At 40.0% G+C, this 20515-nt stretch overlaps 1 protein-coding gene across 9 annotated transcripts in view; it reads right to left on the reverse strand.

Moving 5' to 3' along the window:
- ITPR2 (inositol 1,4,5-trisphosphate receptor type 2) overlaps positions 1-20515 on the reverse strand; it is a 313815-nt gene that overhangs the window by 86178 nt on the left and 207122 nt on the right. For all 9 annotated transcript variants that reach the window (XM_021392091.1, XM_021392096.1, XM_021392086.1 and 6 more), the window contains 2 exons: positions 15899-15994; positions 14599-14718 (listed from right to left, as the gene is read on the reverse strand). In XM_021392091.1, the coding sequence (XP_021247766.1) occupies positions 14599-14718; positions 15899-15994 (216 nt within the window). The remainder of the gene's footprint in view (positions 1-14598; positions 14719-15898; positions 15995-20515) is intronic.

Genomic DNA, 20515 nt, shown 5'->3' on the forward strand with positions numbered 1-20515 from the left:
GTGTCAGCAGAATTCCTGACCAGTACAGAACTTTTTGTGAGATCAAAGACACAGCAGTGAAAACAGCAATGTAGTGGCAAACTGTAACCTAAAATATGAACAGCTTATCCAGTCTGGTAGTACGCTCTAGGTGACAGTCTGTGACTGGCACATAAAGACTGTGCAAGCTCTGACTGACATTTTTTCACATTTAACTCCTGTGATGTAGTTGTGTTACTCCTGAAGTGCTGCACGAGCCTTTTGGGGCAGCTGATGGACAAGACACTAGACGGGCATGGACTACAGTGACTGCAGGAAAAACCACAGCCCCATTCAGGTTTGCAAAGCAAAGCTCAAAAACATGCAGCAAGCATAACTGATACAAAACACAACCTTCACTAGAGCCCGAATCTGCAGAGAGCCTGAAAAAAATCACCTCCAAGGAGGGAACTCAGTCATTCACTCATCTATCAACCGTGCCAGTGATGATATTCTAAATGTCAACACTGTACTTTACTACTCACAAAGGCATTTAAGGAAGAGGAAGCAATAACATATAATGGAGCAGTGATTTCCAAAGAGGGGAAATGTAAGGCAATATCTATATCAATAAAGATCATTTGGCTTTCCAGTCAGTTCCCAGGGAAGGACTGTTCTTCATCTTGAAAGACATTCGTTTCAAAAATTTGGAAAATTCTATAATAAACATCAGAACAAAATGTGAAGGATTTAGAACAGATCAAGAACGGTGTCATTAATAAAGAAAGACTAGAGAGGAACAACAGAATTACAAGTAGTACTCAGTCTGAACTCCTCATACAAAATGATTATAGAATCACATCTGATGGTCATTTGGGATTACACATATGATCAGCAGCGTGGAAAAAGACAGCAGACATTTTTCACCATCAACAATATATGTATTTCTTGCAAGCATTTTATTTGAAAGATTTCCTGAAACATAAATGTAGTTATTTTAATGTTCTCAATAAAAAAGTGATTTAAAGCTGTGAACATTCATGTCATCAGACTCTCAATAACTCATTGACTTGGGCTACTAGATTGGTCTGCCAAAATATGTAGGTATATATGCATGTCTCTGTAGAAAAATTGCAGGGAAAAGACAAAGTAACTTTCAATTTTTCATTGTCTCTGTAAAACACAGACCCCTTCTGTATTTCTGTGAGGACAGGTCAGTCCCTGGTTCCAACTCAAATGCTGTAGCACAGTCTGCACTGAAGGCTGACCCAGTACACAGCTGAGAGAGTTGCCAAAATCCCTGCCAATTTCACCAGGCTTTGCTTTGGGACCCAGAAAGGACAGGAGTCCTACAAACATGAGCTAGAAACAGCAAGCTGAAATCTGTGAGACCTATTTATATTAATTTCACTCTCTAGCACTTTGAGACTACCGAACGTGTGGAGTAAAGATGATATTTATGACTAGAACAGCACAAAGAGATCTAAATGGGTGAAGCTTACTGTCTTGTAAACAGGTATCATTTTCATGGAAGAGTCAGTTTACTGGTAAAGTGTGAAATGTGTTAAATTCATTCTCTAGAAAAGGCCAAAGAAGTATTACTATAAGCTCTGGATAACTGCTTGAGAAATAGAAACAAAGACACAAATAGTTTCTGTGCCATGAAACACCTTATATTTAAAGTAGTCCTCTTCAGAAGTATTAAAAAATCTAAGAAATAGAGAAGAAAAATTCACCTCTGTATACATTACGCTTGCCACTATTTCTCTTGAATTTCTCCTCATATCCGTAAAGGCAGCAGCACAACCTGCTCTGTGCTGGGGACACTCCTGGCACACAGGCAGGCCTGGAAGGGCAGGGCAGCAGCTGGAGTGAGTGCTGACTGCTGGGGCTTGCAGCAGAGAGGGAACTGGTTGTGCCTGCAAGCTGCAGCACTGCACAATGCCCTCTCTTCCCTCACCTCAGGCTCCAACTTCAACTCGCTAGCTGGGCCAGTCGGCCTTGCCTGGCATGCCAGTACACAGAGAGGCTGCTGGACAGTCCTGGAAGCTCATGACCTGTAGACCTTGGGGAAAGTGAGGCAAGAGCTCTTTGCAAAGACCTGATATGCAATGAATGAGATCTGATAGATTTGTTGTAAATTATCTTCATACTTGTTCAGTAATGAGACATACTGTAGCATAATTCACAAGCCTAAAGGCCACCGGTTTTTCACCAGGGAGAAAATAGACAAAATCTAACTTCCAGCAAGAGCAAAATATCTATTCAGACTGGTTTCACCTTGCTGTGCACAGACTTGTGCTCTTTCACAGCTGCAGTCCCTTCCTCTTTTCCCCAAGTACCCTGGCTCCCAGAGCCAGGCAGTGTGAGATCTGGCACAACCAAACCCCCTCATTGGGGAAACCCCAGCCGTCCCAACAAAGACTTCATTTTCTACTTTGAGAGAAAGAAAGGTTAAAATCTGCCTGAGGACTGACAAGAAAACCCCCAAGGACTGAGAAACAACGCAAAGAGAGAGTCAAGGGAATAGCAAACAGAATGGGTGAAACCCGCAACTGGACAGGAGACAGAAAATGAGATACTCTTCCTCTGAGTGTCAGGCCCTTACCGCACTCTAGCTCCCTGCCCAGGGCAAATGAAAACACTCATATTCCAGTGGTAAACAAGGAGAGAGAGAGAAAGCAAAGAAAAAGGAAATGTCATCTTAACTATAGCTGAGCAGAAATTTTTATTCCAGCTGGCTGTACTAACAGTAGTAACAACTTCTCAACTCCCCATGTTCCAATCAAAATTGAATGGTGCTTTCTGCAATACATAGGGCAACTTCCTTTCCAGAAGTCATTACAGTTTTATAGAGCGGCACCTTTGCACTCTACCACAAAGCAATCTGTTAACAAACATTAGGAACAGCAGGGATGGAGCAACGGGAGACTCTCAAATCAAGTATTCATTGATTTCATTTAGATGATTATACTGTACAGAGCAACCCAAAGGGTTTCGAGTTAATCTTCCCCTGATGGCTTGTGGTACATGAATAGGGCCCTGGGTGGTCCAGACTCTGGATTCTCTTGCCGGGTCTTCCACAGCCTCATGTAACTACCAAGACATCACCTCTCCTCACTGCCCTCCATGTGGCATGCACTAAAATTTGTGGATAATAGTGAACTACCTCACTAACTCACAGGGTAAGAAGAAATAAAACACCTTGACATTATCGCATAAGAGAAACCATCACGGTTAAGTGATCTCTATCACTATTTTATTTGCAGCCCCCACAGTAATTTTATTGCTATTTCTGATGTGGTTTTGCTGTTCTTTTATCCCTGATGAAAGCAAGCACAAGACAAAATGACTTGCAAAAATTACAACAAGCTTTACTTCCATTTGTCTTCTTCGTAATTTCTTTCACAGGCAAAGCTTACTTGCAAAAAAAAAAAAAAAAGAGAGAGAAGGAAAGCACTATGCATGTGGAGAAAGTTCAGGTCTGCTGACAAAATGTGTTGAAACAAAAGAAAATTAATTTGGGGGAAGTTGGGGTGTGCAACACCTCTTAAAGACATGTGTAGACTGTCATGGACAACACCGTAAAAATGAGCCAAACTGGCTCAATGCATACATGGGTCACATCTGTTTTTTGGCGTACACTGACTGCACTGAACACAAGATGTGGACAGAAGTGTGCAATTCAGTGTTCCAACAGGATGAGACAACTGTACTTTTAGATAGCCTCCCACAAGCACTGTAAGCAAAATTTTGACAAGAACAGGAAGGAAGGACATACAGATATAATGGAAGTGTCAGACATGATTATGGGAAGATAACAGGACAGTTCAATGCAAAAGGAAGAAAAAGAGAACAGAAATATCAGAGCTAGTCTTCTTCACCTTATTATAAAAAAACAAGACTTCAGCCACATGCAAACTGTATGAAAGGCTGACAACACTGCACACACAATAAGACCTTGTTAATACACTCACCAACATGGTACAAACTCAGACTGACAAAGACCAAGAACAACAACAAAGCAGCAAGCATGTGGAGCTCAAATGCATACAGCAAGAGAACTGCTTACCTCTGAAAGCCATGAACACCTTACACACATACAACATAAACACATAAACTTGAGATAAGAGAGCTGTGAACAACATGGCCTTTGAGAACTCTCAAAATCCTTTTTGCTTGCTCTCAAGCACTTCATTTCCAACTTTCTCTTCTTACTCAGAACAGTGATTTTCTGCAAAATATCCATCTACTGCTATCTAACACATGGCTTCTAAACAAAAGGAAGGCTAGCTATCCATGCAAGCAAAAGGAGAAACTGCTTATGACAGATGTCTTTCAGCCCTAGAAATGGCCATATTTCCCAATTTCAGCCATAAGAACAGAATTTGACTGCCAGACAGCTTGCCTTCCTCTGGCACCAAGTGCAGAGGAGAAAGTAACTCATGGTTTAATACTTTCAGAATGGGCTCAAACTTTTCTCCAGGGCCTAACCAAACTAGTCAGCCATTGACTTGAAGCATGAGACTTGCACCATCCAGGTCCCTCCTCATGTTTTCCCACCCTTAAGCTTCATTTCATGCACTTGCAGTACAGTTCTATTGCATATTTTGCACATTGTGACTCCCTGACCTGGATGCAGCTCATCAGCCCAGTCTGTGGCACGCCGACCAGCTCTGTTTCATGCTCTTACATCTTGGAAGAATGGCACTGTACATGTACAGGCATTTGTACAAGCTCAGATAAGTCATCTACCAGTCTTCATGGCAGCTCAATAAAGAGGCGTGAGTCCTCAGTCAGCCTCCATGATTAAAACATTTGAAATACGGTCATTATGTGGCCCTCATACCTGCTGTAGCAATAGTGAAGCAATAAGTCCATTCACAGACAATCCTGTTAGTATCTCCCTCTTGGACAGGTATTTCCATAACACACAGAAAACTATAACCTTCTCATTCAGGGTCAAAACCATATCAGACTAAAGTAGCACGTAAGTAGCTGAAGCTACAAACTCTCAAATTCACAAAAGACATGCATTTCCTAATCTCCACAGGGGTCTTCATACTTTGTGGGGTATGAAACAGGACAGTTGCCAAGTATGGAGATGGACAAGGAATGAGAAATGTCTCCCTTCATATAATTACAGAGATGAGATTTTCCAGTTTTTCCAATCATGCTGTTGAATGTCTGCCCAACCCTCCAATTGGTAGAGAAAAATATCTTTAAAAATAATTTAGGGCATAGGAATAAAGAGAAGAGAAATTAAAATAGTGTTCTTTCCAACTATGTGTTATGGCTACTATTCTCAGGAGAACAGTTTCACCTGGGGTACTTATGAAACAACAGATCAAGGTGGGAGATCAAAAACAGGGGAAAAAATTCATCTCTGTCTTCATCAAATGTTCACAAATAATTCTGCTCTACCCAACCAACTAGCAGGTAAATGGTGCTCTGCAAGCAAACTCACAGAAAGAAAAGACTGGAAAGCTCAAGTTTATTTAAGGCTACCACAAACCATTCATAAAACAAATTTTGAAACCCATTGCCCACACATAACAGCAGAAAAACTGTTTTGTTTCTGGACACTTTTAATCAGTAACTTTTATAGTTTCCCCAGAAAAAGTGCAAAGTGTATCTCATTTTTATTCTTCTGTGCTGTAGTTAAATAAGTGAAACAAAGAGGAAGGCAACTAAGGTAGCAAATTCAGATCTTGCCTATTCTGGAAAACTCTACGATGACTGGGATATCTAATTAAATTATGACATCAGAGGAGACGAGAAATAAGACTGAGCAACTGTGAGGAACAGACATATCTAGATATTCTGATTAATGCTCTTTATTTTTGTTAGCCTATAATTACATCAGTTACTATCGAACAATTTAGAGGGGTAAAAAAAGTATGTCTTTCTCAGTGAAGACATCTCCCTCTGTTTTTAATTAAGGTGTAGAATTTCACCATGCACATATCTGAGGTCTATTAAAACTATTTTGATAATATTAAGTAAGACCAGACTTCACTTTCATGATATTTCCAAGGCTACCCTTACTTCCCTTCAAAACAAACAAACAAAGCAAGTTCTTCCTAGCTCAGAGTAAAATGCTTTAGCCGTGCTCTATATATTAGAAAAAGAGCACTTTGGTTCATCTGGAGGTCACCTCTAATGGAAAAGTCCCAGTTCTGTGCCCAGAGTAAGCCTTCACCTACAGTAGATGACTACAATTCAACACTTTGTGTAAGACAGCTTTCTTAATAAGGGGTGTTTGCTGCAATCTGAACAAAGAAAGTAGCTATATTACATACATTTCTGAGCAGACAACATATAAGCACTGCAGTTGAGGGCAACTGAATGTGCAGTCTACTTTGAAGAGTGATTTTGTAAAGATGGCACTGTGTGGTTCCACATTTATCGTCTCTCAATGGTTTCTGGATTGAGTTTACTCTTTACAAATTAAATGATTTTTATTTCAGCATAACTGTCCTCTATGTAAGCTTAATTGGGAAGCTTTAAGTCAAGCTGTGCTTCTTTTTTGGCCCATATATCATCGCTCTAATGAAGACTGCGTATACAAGATGCAAAGTGGGGAGCTCTAAGGCTAGGTGTAAAGTTTGAGGACAACAGGTTAAGTTCTCTACCAGTGCAAACCAGCATCATTTGCCTACCTTCAGTGGAGATAGTCCCATACAGACCAGTTGAGGATAAAGCTAAATGAAGGATCCTTAAAACTAGAAGCTAAGTAACTGTTCTGCTGGTGATAGAGAACCAAAGGAGAATTAAAGTCATTCTCCCCAGTCCATGCTGTTTCAGAGAGTAATAAAAAGATAGTATGTTTATTACTAATGCAGGATTGTAAATGGAGCCTGAGAGCAGAAAATATATTAAATAAGACTATGTCATTCTCCCACAGCCAATTTTCAGGGTAAAACCACAGACTAATGTGAAGATTTCACAATGCAGACATTTGACAAAGACAAGATACTTCTTCTGGTCTAACGTTTGGACCTCAACACCAATACAACATATTTCCCAATGACAAAAAAATCTTGTAAACCACAAAGCATGAGGACACAGGATTACAGAAGTTAAAGATAGAAGAAGAAACCCACAAAACAGAAATATTAGGACCACCTGTGCATTAATGAAACGTACGGCCACCACAGCCAAACAGGATACATCCCTACATTACACATAATAAAACACACATATATGTACAATGTTCACTTGATCACACTAATGGCCAGCCTGCAGTAAAAGCTCTAGCCTGAATCCCAGCAGCTCCGTGCAACCTGAGTCAACAGAACTCCAGTGGGAAACAGAGGACACCACGTAGATCCCTGTCACAGTCATGGCAGAATTCTGAGGAAAATACTCCCAAGGAGAAGGGGAGAAAAAGAAAATATCGAAGGACAAGTTGCCAAGGCTTTAGCTTGAGACCTAACAACGAAGGACAAGTTGCCAAGGTTTTAACCCGAGACCTAACAACAGCCACAGACATTTGTTTAATGTTTCAGGTGCTCATTAGTGTCAAGCCCCTGTAGCAGCCTCCATATTGTCTCTCTATATTGCAGCTGGCTAAAGGTAGAGTTATATACCATCCTAATGAGCTGCAAGGAGGGTGATGTGCGTCATTGGTTTCTGTTTCAATCTTGGCAATCTAAGTGTAAAAGCCTTGCAACAGATTCTGATTCTGCTGACATTTAATTAGCTGGTGTCATTTTGATGCCATAGCCTGTCTCATCAGGATGATAACTACAAAACAACATGTGGAGCATAGAAGTTCTATGAGAAGTTTCAGGTCTGGCAGCCAAGGATACGAGTCCCCTGACAGTCACAGTTTCTGGGACTGGTCCCCATTAGCCCTTTGTTTTGGCACTGCTATCAGTAAGAGTTTCGTTGTTAAAAGAAAGACACAAAACAACAACAAAAAGAAAAAAAAAAAAGCTGCAAACCGTAGCAAAGCCTTCCAAAAAAAATGCATCCTTGAGCTCCAAAGATTTCACCTGTCCTGTGAAAGTGAGTATCCTTACTGCACAAACTCAGAGCTGTTTATTCTGAAAGATAGGTTTATCATGAAGGATAGGTTTGGTCACTCACTGACCTCAAAAGGTAGCCCAGTTTAGTTAAGTACATTTAGTATTTTTCATCAGGTGCCATCAGGTGCTTGGGAAGACTGTCTCCTAGAATGCCTGAAAACTGCTGCTTGAAAGATCGTTCATATCAGCTGCAAAATTTGACAGTGGTCATTGCGATACAAAATGTGACTGGATCTGTATTGTCACTCAAAATAACCAGCAATACTGGAACAGTACATCCATTTACACCAGACAAGCTCAGACCTTTTTGCATTTGGGTCTTTTTTCCAAAATCCTTATCTTGCTTACTGAAGACACCACTGTTTTAGAGTTCACCAATGAGAAGTTTATAAGAATCCAAATGAATTAAGCCATAACATTCAAGGAACAGAATCAACTTAAATTTTTTGTCAGCAGAGCTTAATGCTCTGTGAAGACAGAACCTCATGGGATTAATGGGCCACAGTCCCATTTTTGAGCAAGGTGTCTACCAGAGGATTGGCAGAAAAAGGCAATGTTGGTCAGCGGGTCTAAAAATTCACAAAACAGTGTAGTAATAAGATCTCAGGTCTTCTGGAGGACGCTTAGTGGAACTGAAAGCTGCTTCCCAACTACCTTTTAGAGTGAAGTGCTCTGGGAACTCACAGTTCCAATAAGGAAAGGGAGATCTCTTTTAGATAAATGTTACAGGCTGCAAACGAACATGCAAACATGCAGGAGAAAGGGGAAAGAATGTTCATGCAAGACTTTTGCACTTGGCTCCTGATCATATCTTTTCCAAGGTATAACAACGATGTTGTTGTTTTAGTCATCTCATGCCCACTGTGAACTGCTGAGGTTGTAACTGTTTCCACCCATTCTCTACCCTGAATAGCCTTCCAGCTGTTTCTTTGCTGTCTCTTTGCTTATAGAAGGTGCTAGTAAATGCACACTATTAAGTAATTCATTTCTGCTTTCTTCATCATTCATTCTTTTTGAATAGTCAAATGTCACCTAAAATTTATTCCTGATTGCAGCCAGATTTCCTTCACGCAGAATACTGTTTTCAGCCTGGGACAACCCTGTCAGTTCAGAAAGCTTCGGAGTCTCACACCAAAGGACAAGCTACAGGCAGTGATCCTATCTTGTATCTGGAGGAATATATTCACAGTGATATTTCTCATGTTCCCCAGTAATTAAACCATGGAAAATCTGCTCGCACCATTTTAAGCAAGTTCTTGCAAAGGAATCTTTTGTCCTGACTTGAGTAGTATGCTAATCAAGACAAATGGATGGGTATGAGAATTTACATTTATCTTATAGTATATATTTTAATAAATCTATTCTATTCTATGCGCACACATACACAGTCACAAAAGAGAAAAGGAGGAACAAGGGTCTAAGGTCATCTGTCTAAATGTTAAAATACAGCCCACTGAAGGAAAGCCAGCAGCTGCCCCATGCTATAACACCAAAAATAACTACCCACAAAAAAACAGAAGCCATCCAGTATCCCTCAGCCCCTCTCACACTTGTATCTGTTATACTGTGAAAACTCTTCTTGCCTTAACAATCCATAATATTAGCAGCACAGAAAAGTTTATTTGAAATATATATTTTACAATGATCTCTTTAAAAGACTCTTGGAGTATTAATGTGCTCAGTGATTACGCACTTCTCAACTGTCAACTGTACTAGCTATTAAATGCCAATTTTCCTCATTAGTAACATAGCTGGGATCAAGTGAGCATAGGAGGAAACCCAGTGCAGCAGTTAAAGCAAGGCACTGGGGATCAAGCAAGCTGTCTTCTCTACCCATGATGGCTAATGACTTGCTGTCTACACCTGCTTCTAGCTTGGTGTCTTTATCTGTAAGACTGGATAATACTACCTACAGCATGAGAGGGGGAAACAAAATTAACTAAAGCTTTTAACTACTCCAAAACCCATGAATGGCAAAGCTAATTATTCCAGAATTACTATTATTATTGTAATTTCTCTGTTCTGTTGTAGAGAGCCCGAGAACTATGTGGATGCAGGCACAACACTGATGCAGAAAATAAAGTGGAAGATACAGTCAGTGTGATAAACAGAAAGCCACAGAAATAAAGGCTTTGTGCTTTTTTAGAATTTTAATTGGATGGCAACATTTTTTTAAAATTGCCTTAAGTTTTTCCTATGTGAATGTATTGTATCCAAGTCTCATTATCAAACAATTTCAAGGGTCAAAAATACTAACTTGTAAAAAAATAGCCTGTAGTGCACCACTGCTCCCCAGCTGTAACTCCATGCCACCATTGTTATCAATAACATTATCAATTAAAAAATGCCTAGTAAATATTCCTCACGTGTCTACACCAATATGCAGTATACTCCATGAAGTAAACATGGCAGTAAGATTACTTTGATGAAGTTTGCAATATTTGATAAAGAAGTATTGATTCTGCTATTAACATTCTTTATACAGACAAATCTATTTGGCTGAATGACTTATTCTGCTTGGTTCATTTAAAATTAGCACCTGAAGGAAAGGTGTGTGACTTACTATCTCCAGCTGCTACAGTATGCTTAGTAGTACATGCAGCAAGAACCTTACAGTTCACAGCCAAATCCTGCTTCTCTTACACTTATTGTGAGAATTTATTGATGAAAGGGAACTTCTAACTACATCAGTCCACCAGAATATAGCCTCGATCAAGTTCATGTTTGTTTGTGCTGTATACCCGCATTCATATCAAGCAGTGCTAATTTCTTCTAGCCTTATGGGTAGGAGGAAATGGTTTTTCAGTAAGTTTAAGTGCCATCATGAAATTATCGTATTTATTTTGTTTTGGTACTCCCATGGGATTGAAATAAATTTATAGCTTAACGTCATAGAAACCCCTCCTACTCACCTGGAGGTTGCAAAGGGACAAAGGTGTAACTTCAAGACCTATGCTCCTTCTCCAGCAAGACACTAAAGTATGCGCTTAAAATTAAAAAACATTTTCCTTGTCTGAGAACCTCAGAATGTGCATCATAAAAGGGATGCCACACTAGGTCACTACATCCATACTCCTGCAAAAGCTTTGGGAAGGAGATGGGAGGAGTCACAAGGCATTGAAAATTTTGTTGTAGTACTACAGTTTGCTTCCCTACTTCCTACCCACTCACATCCTTTTAGATCAAGGATACGTCTACACAGTTCTGCAGCAGATGACAGTGCATTCTTCCCAAGTTGCAAGCTGACTAGAAGCTATGTAAATTCATTTAATATTCTCTGAGCCTCATGAATAAGCTCTTGTTGAAAGGCACAGTGTATTTGCTAGGGCTTTGTGCTTGATTTAGAGAGTTTGCAACTAGCTGAAAGAGAAACACCCAAAAGTATTTGCTGTTAACAGAAGTACATAAATACATGCATGCAAACTATAGAAACCTGTGGTTATAACCAGTGCATTTTCTTATTTTATAGTAAATGTAAAGGGGTCATGAACTTCACAGAAATACTGTTAACTCCAATGGAGCATTTTTCAGTTTCTGAACTGCTGAAATACTTTTTTATAACTGAAAGCTAGGAAGCTCAAGCAGTCACCAGAAAAGTCAGAGGATTTTTTGTCCTTTTATGATTTCATTTTTTTTGTAGGCATATAAAAACTTAATTCTCCTAATCGCCTCTCAGTTGCAGAGGCATTAGTGTAAGTATTGAACTACTGTGTGCTACCATGTCAAAAAGCTTTTGTCAACTCTACAGAGACGTCACATAAAGATGAAGCCTCTTTGAGGACAGCCTTACTAGCTTTGCAAAACAAAGTATAACCTGCTTTAACAGGATCTTTTAAAAAGGACAGTAATAAAAACACCACACCAATTTTTTCTGACTGAAGCTTGAAAAGAACTGATGGAACTATCTGTAACACACCACTGGTATTCACCTGAGACACTACTGTAAGAAACAAGCACTGTCAAGTTCAAGGCTTTGCTCTGAACATGACATTTGAACAAGACAGAGAAAAAAGAATCTTCTCCATGAATTTTTAAGAAAATTGTGACCTGTCTTTACCTAGGAATAATAGGCTTATTTTTCCAGGACGTAACCTCAAGCACCTGTTTGTGTCTCCACAACTGGCTGCAGAAGAGCTACATCTGGAATGAGTCCCTACCCCAAAGCCAGGCTGCAGAGTATGAGTGCAAATTAGGGTAGTACCTCATGGATAATTCAGTTCTGTTTTCCCTCATTGGTGCTCCATTCTCCTCTCTGCTCATAATATGTTGAACAGAAAAAGTACAGAGTAGCAGTGTCCATACTGCCCCAAAGTCAGTACAGGGGATGCAGCACAGCTTTTGCACATGGCAGGCTGGACGAGGATGAAAATGTAAATGGAAGAAAAGAGGACAGAGAAACATGTGGAAGTGAAGTGGTAACTGTCATGACATGGCACATTTAACAGCCAGTATCTTACCATCATGTCCCAGGCTCTCTGCACGTGTGTTTTTGTGTGGGTACATGCACGCGCATATGCGTGCCTGCATGTGCATTTGAGGTAGGAGCTGGGTGATTTAATAACAGAAATCTCAGCTTTGCTTGCAACATTTACAAGAATGCCTTTTGCTTCTGGTAAAATCAGCCACAGGAAGAGCAAGGAAGGATGTAGGGGTGGCAAAATGCAGAACCCACCAGAGTCCTGAAAAGTGCAACGACAAAAACTGAAAGTCTGCGCTCCCCAAAATAAACTGTCTCTGTTTGAGGGCTCTAACAGCAAAAAGAGGAACTCTTGGTCTTGATTCTGCTATTACAGAAGGACTGAAAGGCTGTAACTAAAGCAAGTAGTCACATGCAAGTGTCAGGAGAGTGATGGATGAGACAAGTTGGTGTAGGAAAAAAAACAACATCAGGTGGACTGTGAAATTGTAAGGAGCACAGCAAAGAAATGCTATGTAAATTAGGTTGGCTAAGCCAATTGGAAGGCCCAGCTGCCAATAAGCACCTTAGACACAGCAAAGGAGAAGTGGGTATTTAGAGTGGAGCCAGAAAAGGAACCCAGCAACAATGGCTTTACTGAGGAGGGACCAAGTTCATATCCTGCCCATCCCAGAGTGAGTGAAAGGGCACAAATAGAAAGAGTTTGGGGTCAATGACCAGCAGTCCTGTTCCAAGAATCACAGCTTTTCATTAGCAGAGGAGAGGGAAAGGCCCCAAATTGTCTGCCCTTCCATTGCTCTGTTTTGATAGTGGGCTTGACATGGTTGCAAAGCTATTGTAAACAGACACATGCATAGTTACAGAAATGTGAGAAGATCAGAACAGTCATTTTTGTAAAAAGATAGTTACTTTTACAGCATACAGAGCCAATCATGCCATTTCGTTCTATAGAGTAGGATGGAGAACAGTAAGTTGCTGCCACGAGTCTTACGCAGCCAAAATACCCACAACAGATGAGGCATTTGGAACAGCTGTGGAGGGGATTCATGGGCCTCCCCAGCACATGAATAGGGGCAGAATTTATTGTACACCTCAGCTAACTCACGTACCCTTAGGAGTGACCCCTCTGGTAAAATGATCCCAGCAGTTACCACATACATAGTTTTAGACCTATATTCTACTCCAAAAAGGTTATTTCCCACAGTCATGAACACTGTTAGGTCATTTCAAATGAGCTGACATTAAATACCAACGTTTTGATTTGTCAGATTTGTAAATTTCCATTACAAGCTTTGATGCTAAGAGTAAATAATCATACAAGGTAAGAAGCTAAATCTCCTTCCAAAATTTGTCTAATCTTTGACAAGTATCTTACGTACAGTCCTACATACAGCACAAGAGTACAGCGTGGTCATCCATAACAACATAATAACAAGACTGACTTACATAAATATGCTGCAAGCATGTAAGCACAATTCAGTATCTGTTCTTCCATTCCTTGCTTGAAAAAAACATTGCATAATGCCAGTGTAACTAAAGATTTTTCTTTTTTTTCACTGAGCATTTAAACCCTAACACTTAACAAGTATAATGAATAAAGAATACTCCCCTATCTCCCTTAAGAGATAGATAAGAATCTATCTCTTAGTAAAACCATTTTTAAAAGCATGGCCCTTTCTGAAACAAAAAATGCTGTCATTTATGATATAATGAAATATATGTGGTCTTCACTTTTTTCAATATTCTTAACACAATTGAAAAATAAAGTAAATTTGATAGCAAAGGAGGAAAGAGTAAAAAGGCTCAATTATTCTTACTAGTTGAGTAATGAATATATCTAAAATAATCTGAATCTTTTCAATCCAAGTTCACTTGATATCCCAATTGAAGCTACTTATTAAAATGTAGAAATTATAACTTGATTTATATAAATGAGATGTTGACATTAAAGAAAGACAAAACTAAGTGTACATTAATTGCTTTGCTCTACATTGTTATTTCACACAAATAGTACCTCTTACACTGATGCTGCTTACTTGTCCTGCTATCAGCAGCACTCCAATTAAGGTCACATTGTACACAGATGTAAGACAGAAATCACAAGTAGGGATATTGGATCAGACAGGTTTTGTGTGGAGTTTAAGCATGCAATGTGTTTCTGGAAGCAATTGCACAACAAATAAGGAATACCTGATGTGCCAAAATATAAATATTATGGCCAACATCTTTTGGGGAGATGCCATCATCTCCATTTTCTTCCTCATGGTCACATTCTAGGCCTTGGTTATATGCATTCTTCATCACATCCACCTGCAACACAAAACAAACCGAGATGAAATAACTGACATTCTCAGGGAAAAAGCACACGGTGTTTGAACACATTCACTTTGTTCAGCCCAAGCTTGGACAGGTGCCCTGCAGTTCTAAAAGAAAAGCAAGCAGTCTGAGGTACACTTTTTGAATAAAGAAGAGCATGAAGTATTTATGAAGCTCCAAAGTGCTACACTTCTTGTCAGCAAAACTTCTTTAACCATGAGAAAGAAACAGGAACGCTGAGTCTTTGTGAGCAGGTAGTTTCACAAATGCTTTTAAAGACAGATCAACAGATATCACAGGTAGTGTCTTTCAGCACTTACAGCGCAGACACAACCCTCGTCTGGCTACAGCAAGCTGTAGTGTAACTCAGAGCTCTCCGTATAGTGCAACAGAAAAGAAATACTTTTAAACCAAAAAGAAAAGGAAGGTACAGATCTGGGCAGAGTGCTGGTGTAATTCCAAAACACACAAAAGCCTCTTGCAGGACAAAAAGACAAAAGTCCTCAGTTGCCCATGCAGGGCCTGATCCTGCGGTTGTACATTAGGGATGACCTCAATGTGCTGACATGCCACCACAGTGTTGATTCCCACAAGCCAGCAGATCACTGGGCTCCAATGAAGTGCAGGGGCTGATGCCCAAGTATTTCCCCACAAAACAGGCTTTCCAGTCACTGTTTGACTTGAAACAATTTCTCCAAACCTCCAATCGATTTAAAATTCCTGGAGACCTAAACAAGTACCATGCTTGTTCCATAATACAGCAACAACGGTTGGTAACTTTTTTGTTTGTTTGTTCATGAGACGTGTAAACACACACACAGACAAACACACAAACATGCATTTCTGTTAGCCCTGTTTCACAAACTGCTCAAGCTTAATTTCCCAGCCCCTGACAAAGCGAACTTGAAGACAGTCTACCAGGGTATGATAATTTAGTTAGGAAACAATTACAGAAAAGTGCTTGGAATGGATAAAAATAATGAAGTCGTAAAGACTGAAATCATGCGTGCTTGATCCTTTCAAAGCACTTTTCTGTGAATTAGTACTATCTTGATACATTGAGTCACTGTATGCTGCCAACACTCTTCAGTTTAGATGCAGACCATTTTAAAATGTTTTAATGACAGATTTTTTTTCAGCCAAAAGATTTATGAATATTCAGAAGTTTTCTCACCAGTTCCCTTGGTCTCATGTTGAAAAGGATTCTTTCCGCATTCTCACTGTCTTGCCTGCTTTCCATAATAGCCAGCAAAAGCTTGGAGGCATTATTCTAGAGACACAAAACCAAGTTAATGCAAATTTAAAATCTATTTCATGGATTAACGATCCTTGCATTTGTTTTAATTGAAATTACTAGGACCACTTTTTTAGTGGATACGATTTTAAACTACTTGCACCTTTTATTTTACTGGCATATTTAATAGGGCTTTTCTCCCACTTTAATGTCAGCATGCTGTAAGGCTAACAAACCCTGCATGCTAGATGGGAAGAAGAATTTCAAATATTGAAAAATTCTGACTTGAATATGCAGTTTTGCTCTAAAGTAGAAGAAATGAAATCCCATTTCCCTCTCTTTTTTCTCACCTAGCAATTTTTATCACAGCATTCTGTTAAAGCAATGCTCAGCAGAGGTAATTACAAAATGCATTACACAAAAAGCTTCATCATTCAGGCAGTTTTCCTTCCCCTCTGTTTTTTTATAAATTCTAATTGGTTATTATTTAAAAGGCTCTAAAATAAACTGTTTTCATACATGCCTGAGACTTCGTTTCACTATCAAATATTCCCGGGGAATGTATAAAGATATCCTTTGCTCCGTCAACTGTCCACTTTTGTCTGTGATCAATCCCACAGATTAAATATTATGAACTTCAGCAGACATAACTCAGTAGTACCCTAGAGTTTGAAGACCTGTCTTACTTCCAGTTACATCAATTGTGAACAGGAAAGAAAGGTTTGAGAGGTTTAAGCACCTTAACTTAACAGGCCTCAGTGTACAACAGTTCAGTTCCTAGCTCAGACAGAAGTTTCCTGTGCGATTCTGGGCAAGTTTGTTTCACTTCTCTGTAACTCAACATCTTGCTGGAGGTGGCAGTACAAGAGCTAAATCTGATTGTACTCACAAATTGCGGAGACACCGTGCCCACGCTCACCTGTTTGCTGGGGCTTCCTATCTACTTCAGCTTTAAGCAGGGTTTGTATATCCAAGTTTTGTTAGCAGAGCTGAAAATGTGGAACATCAGATGCCAAGAAAAGAAAATAATATATGGAAAAGCATCCGAATTTATCCAATTCTTAAGTATTTTTGAAACAATAATTTGAATACTGTACTGTACAAATGTGCCAGTTTCACAGCTAAAAGCCCACAGGTTTTCTTCTGATTTGGCACAGAATCATAAAATCATGCAGGGTGGACAATGAAGTCATGCATTCAAGGCTCTTCTCTGCACTGATCTCTCAGCAATACCAGTCCCCCCTCAAAGGCCCTGCTTAGGGCTGTGTCAAGCTGAGGTCCAAAGACAGGAACCCCATAACCTTCTTGGGCACCAGTTCCCAGCTTCACTGACCCGCACAGGAAAATAAGTTTTTATTGTATCTAAACAGAATTTTCCATACTCCAGCTTGTGTTCATTGTTCCTTATCTTTCCACTGTGCAACTCCAAGAGAATTATGGCTCCATCTTCTCCTGGGGTCATTGTAGACAGCAAGAGGGCTCCTTGAAGCTAACTCTTGTGCAGGCTGAGCCTCACTCCATGTATCATTTTAATAGCACTCCACTGGAATCACTCCATCACATCAATGCCTTTCCTGCTCCAGAGAGCTCCAAAACGGGCACAGTATTTCAGATGCAGTCTAACAAGTGTCAAACAGATGGGAAAGAACACTTCTGTTACCTACACTCTTCCTAACACAGTCCAAGACATGGTTGGGTTTCTCTGCTGTGAGGGTGTACTGCTGACTGATGTTCAACTTCTCTACCAGGACAACCACCTCTTTCTACAAAGCTGCTTTTCAGTTAGTCAGCACCCAGCCTGTACTACTGTATTGGTTAATCCACCCCAGATGAAGAACTTTACATTCTCCTTTTTTCAAGTTCACGAGTTCTTGTCAGAGTATTTCTCCAGGCTGCTAAGGTATCTCTGAACAATATGCTCCAGCACAGGGAACAATAAATACATTCAAACAATTTACAGTCTGTGCTTGCTCTTAGGTATTTGCCTAGGCTTGCGGAACCTGCAGGGAAGGACTGCCTGCTTTGAAAGGGACTGAAAGAGGAACTTGGACAAAAGGGAGACTCAAAAGGAACTCAACTTATTGCAAGAAAACACAAAATGGAAGCAGCAAGAGTGAGGATGAAGTTGGGACTGGCAAGGAAAAGATCCAAAGACAGGGAACCCAACAGAATTAGGAACTATTTCCTAAGTCGCATGTCACAGCTCCAAGCCCTAGGTGGGCTTCCGAAATAGGGTGAGTTTCCCCTACTCTTCTGGAGCAGCGCCTGGAAGCTAGGCACGATGTGCACAGGCATTCAGATGGTGCTTTTGTGTGACCTGAGTGATGTATGGAGTAGCTCACAGGATGTGGAAATAGAAACATCTGCTACTGAAATTCAGAAAATGTGTGGAAATGCAATAAAGATTTGAGAATGCATGAGGAGAACTTGAAACAACTATATTAAGGCAGGTGGATTGAGAACTGGAGGACTGTAGGATTAAAAGGAGAAGTAAGGGAAAGATGGAAAGAAGGTAGATGAACAGAATGAAGATTCATACATGACTGGAGAACTAGGACCTTCTGGGAGAGGAGACTTGGAGTTCAGTGAGAAGCCAGAAAAGAGGAGACTGGGTTTGCTGATACAATGATGAGATAAGGACCAAGAACAATGGTTGAGAAGATCAGACTGGGATCACTGAAGGTGAATGAGACTATATATTTTTCTACAGTCACTCTCTTCTTTCTGAAATAAAATTAGGACCACCCATTGGAAGAGTCTAACCAGACTCTAGCCAACTAACATTGCAAAAGTTGAATGTGCACAGTGAATGAGATCAGGTGCTGAGACCAGAGTGCTGTTCTGAAGAACTGGATGCTTCTACTTATGCTGAAGAGTTCCCTTACAATGGCAACCAAGCCAAGTGTGGCAGCACTAGTAGGATCTCAAAGTAAGCAGAGAAGGGCACAAGACAGGATGCCAGGTAGCTTTAGAAAAGAGAAGTGGAAACTGTGGAGGAAAGTCCCGGTCTACTCACTTATGGCTGATAAGGGCTTTGGAGCCGTAGTGCAGGCAATCCTAGGGGTAGAGAGAAGTATACTGCATCTTGTAGTAAGTAAAGAAAGGTAGAGGGTGGATAGGACTTACTGTTGTTAACAGCCAGCTTCTTGCTGTCAACTCAGAAAAAGTGGTGTGCCTAGAAGTTCAGCAAGCAGGCACACCCTCTCATATTTTGGCCCAAAGAAGGAAATTTCTGACTCATAAGTCACTTTCTCTTTCCCCTTCCCTATCAGATTACTTACACCTGAGTTTGAGATGCTAATTTAAATCTTTGTTCCTCATTTTCTTCATGCTCTGACATCATGATTTCAATTCCCAGATATCAATAATGAAGAGGTCAAACACTTTGAAAATACAGTATAAAAATCCTTATAACACATTAGTTTTGTGAAAAATCAGTCCCTAGGTGCTATAAAATGAGTATTCCAAATGCTTTTGGCCTTCAATTCTCTTTTCCTGGGTTCTCATCTCATACAGTACTATGAGAAAAATCAAAAAGACATTCATATTAGTCTCTCCACCCATTTCCAGCGAATTACATGGGTTACTAGAATGACAGCATCTCTTCATCCTTCCACTACATACAGTGGCAGATATTGAGGTCATACTCTGTGCCAGGGCTTAATACTAGTCACTAAGGAAGGCTGGGGTGTCATATTCAAAATAATAAAAGACAGAACAGAACATTGGCCATCTGTTCACTCAATGAACATTGTCTATCCTGCTCACCAAATGATTCAGGAATCCAATGGAAAACATAATCCATAAAGATGTAATTAAATACCACATCACAAAGTGAGTGCAAAACAAGCCAAATTAAGATGGTATGGGAAAATACAATTCTTCACGGCCTTTGCTTTGGTTGGGGGGTATGAGTTCAGCATACAATGTTCCCTGAAAACAGTGTCTGAGTTTGTTTGTATGTGTAAATGTGCGAGCCTATATGCTTAAAATTTTGTATTTTCAATGTAAATTTTACATATCTGCAACTTCAGAGTTGCCTATAAGCACTGACAGACTGTCAATGTTAAACATTAATAATCTAATTCTTGATATCACATCCAGCTCAGTACTGTGTCCAGTTCTGAGCTCCATAGTACAAGAATAGTATGGATTTACTGTCCAGCAAATGGCTGCACTGATAACTGAATGGAACATTTTTCATTAGAAGCAGCTGACAGAGCTGGGACTGCTTGGCCCAGAGAAGAGAAGGCTCATCAGAATCTTATCAATGTGTTTAAATACTTGATGAGAGAGAATAAAGAAGAGTGAGCCATACTCAGTGACGGACAGGAGGTAATGGGTACAAATTAAAACACACATGAAATTCTACCTAACAAAAGAAAATACTTTTTTACTCTGAGGTCAGGCAAATACTGGAAGTTTGCCCAGACAGTTTGTGACATCTCCAGCTGGTCACCTGCTCTAGCTGACCTTGATTGGTACTGAACTGTATGACCTCCAGATGTACCTTCCAACCTACATGACCCTGATTCTGTGAAATTAATATCAGTTCCA

The sequence above is a fragment of the Numida meleagris genome, chromosome 1, assembly GCF_002078875.1.
Source record: "Numida meleagris isolate 19003 breed g44 Domestic line chromosome 1, NumMel1.0, whole genome shotgun sequence".
Lineage (NCBI taxonomy): Eukaryota > Metazoa > Chordata > Aves > Galliformes > Numididae > Numida > Numida meleagris.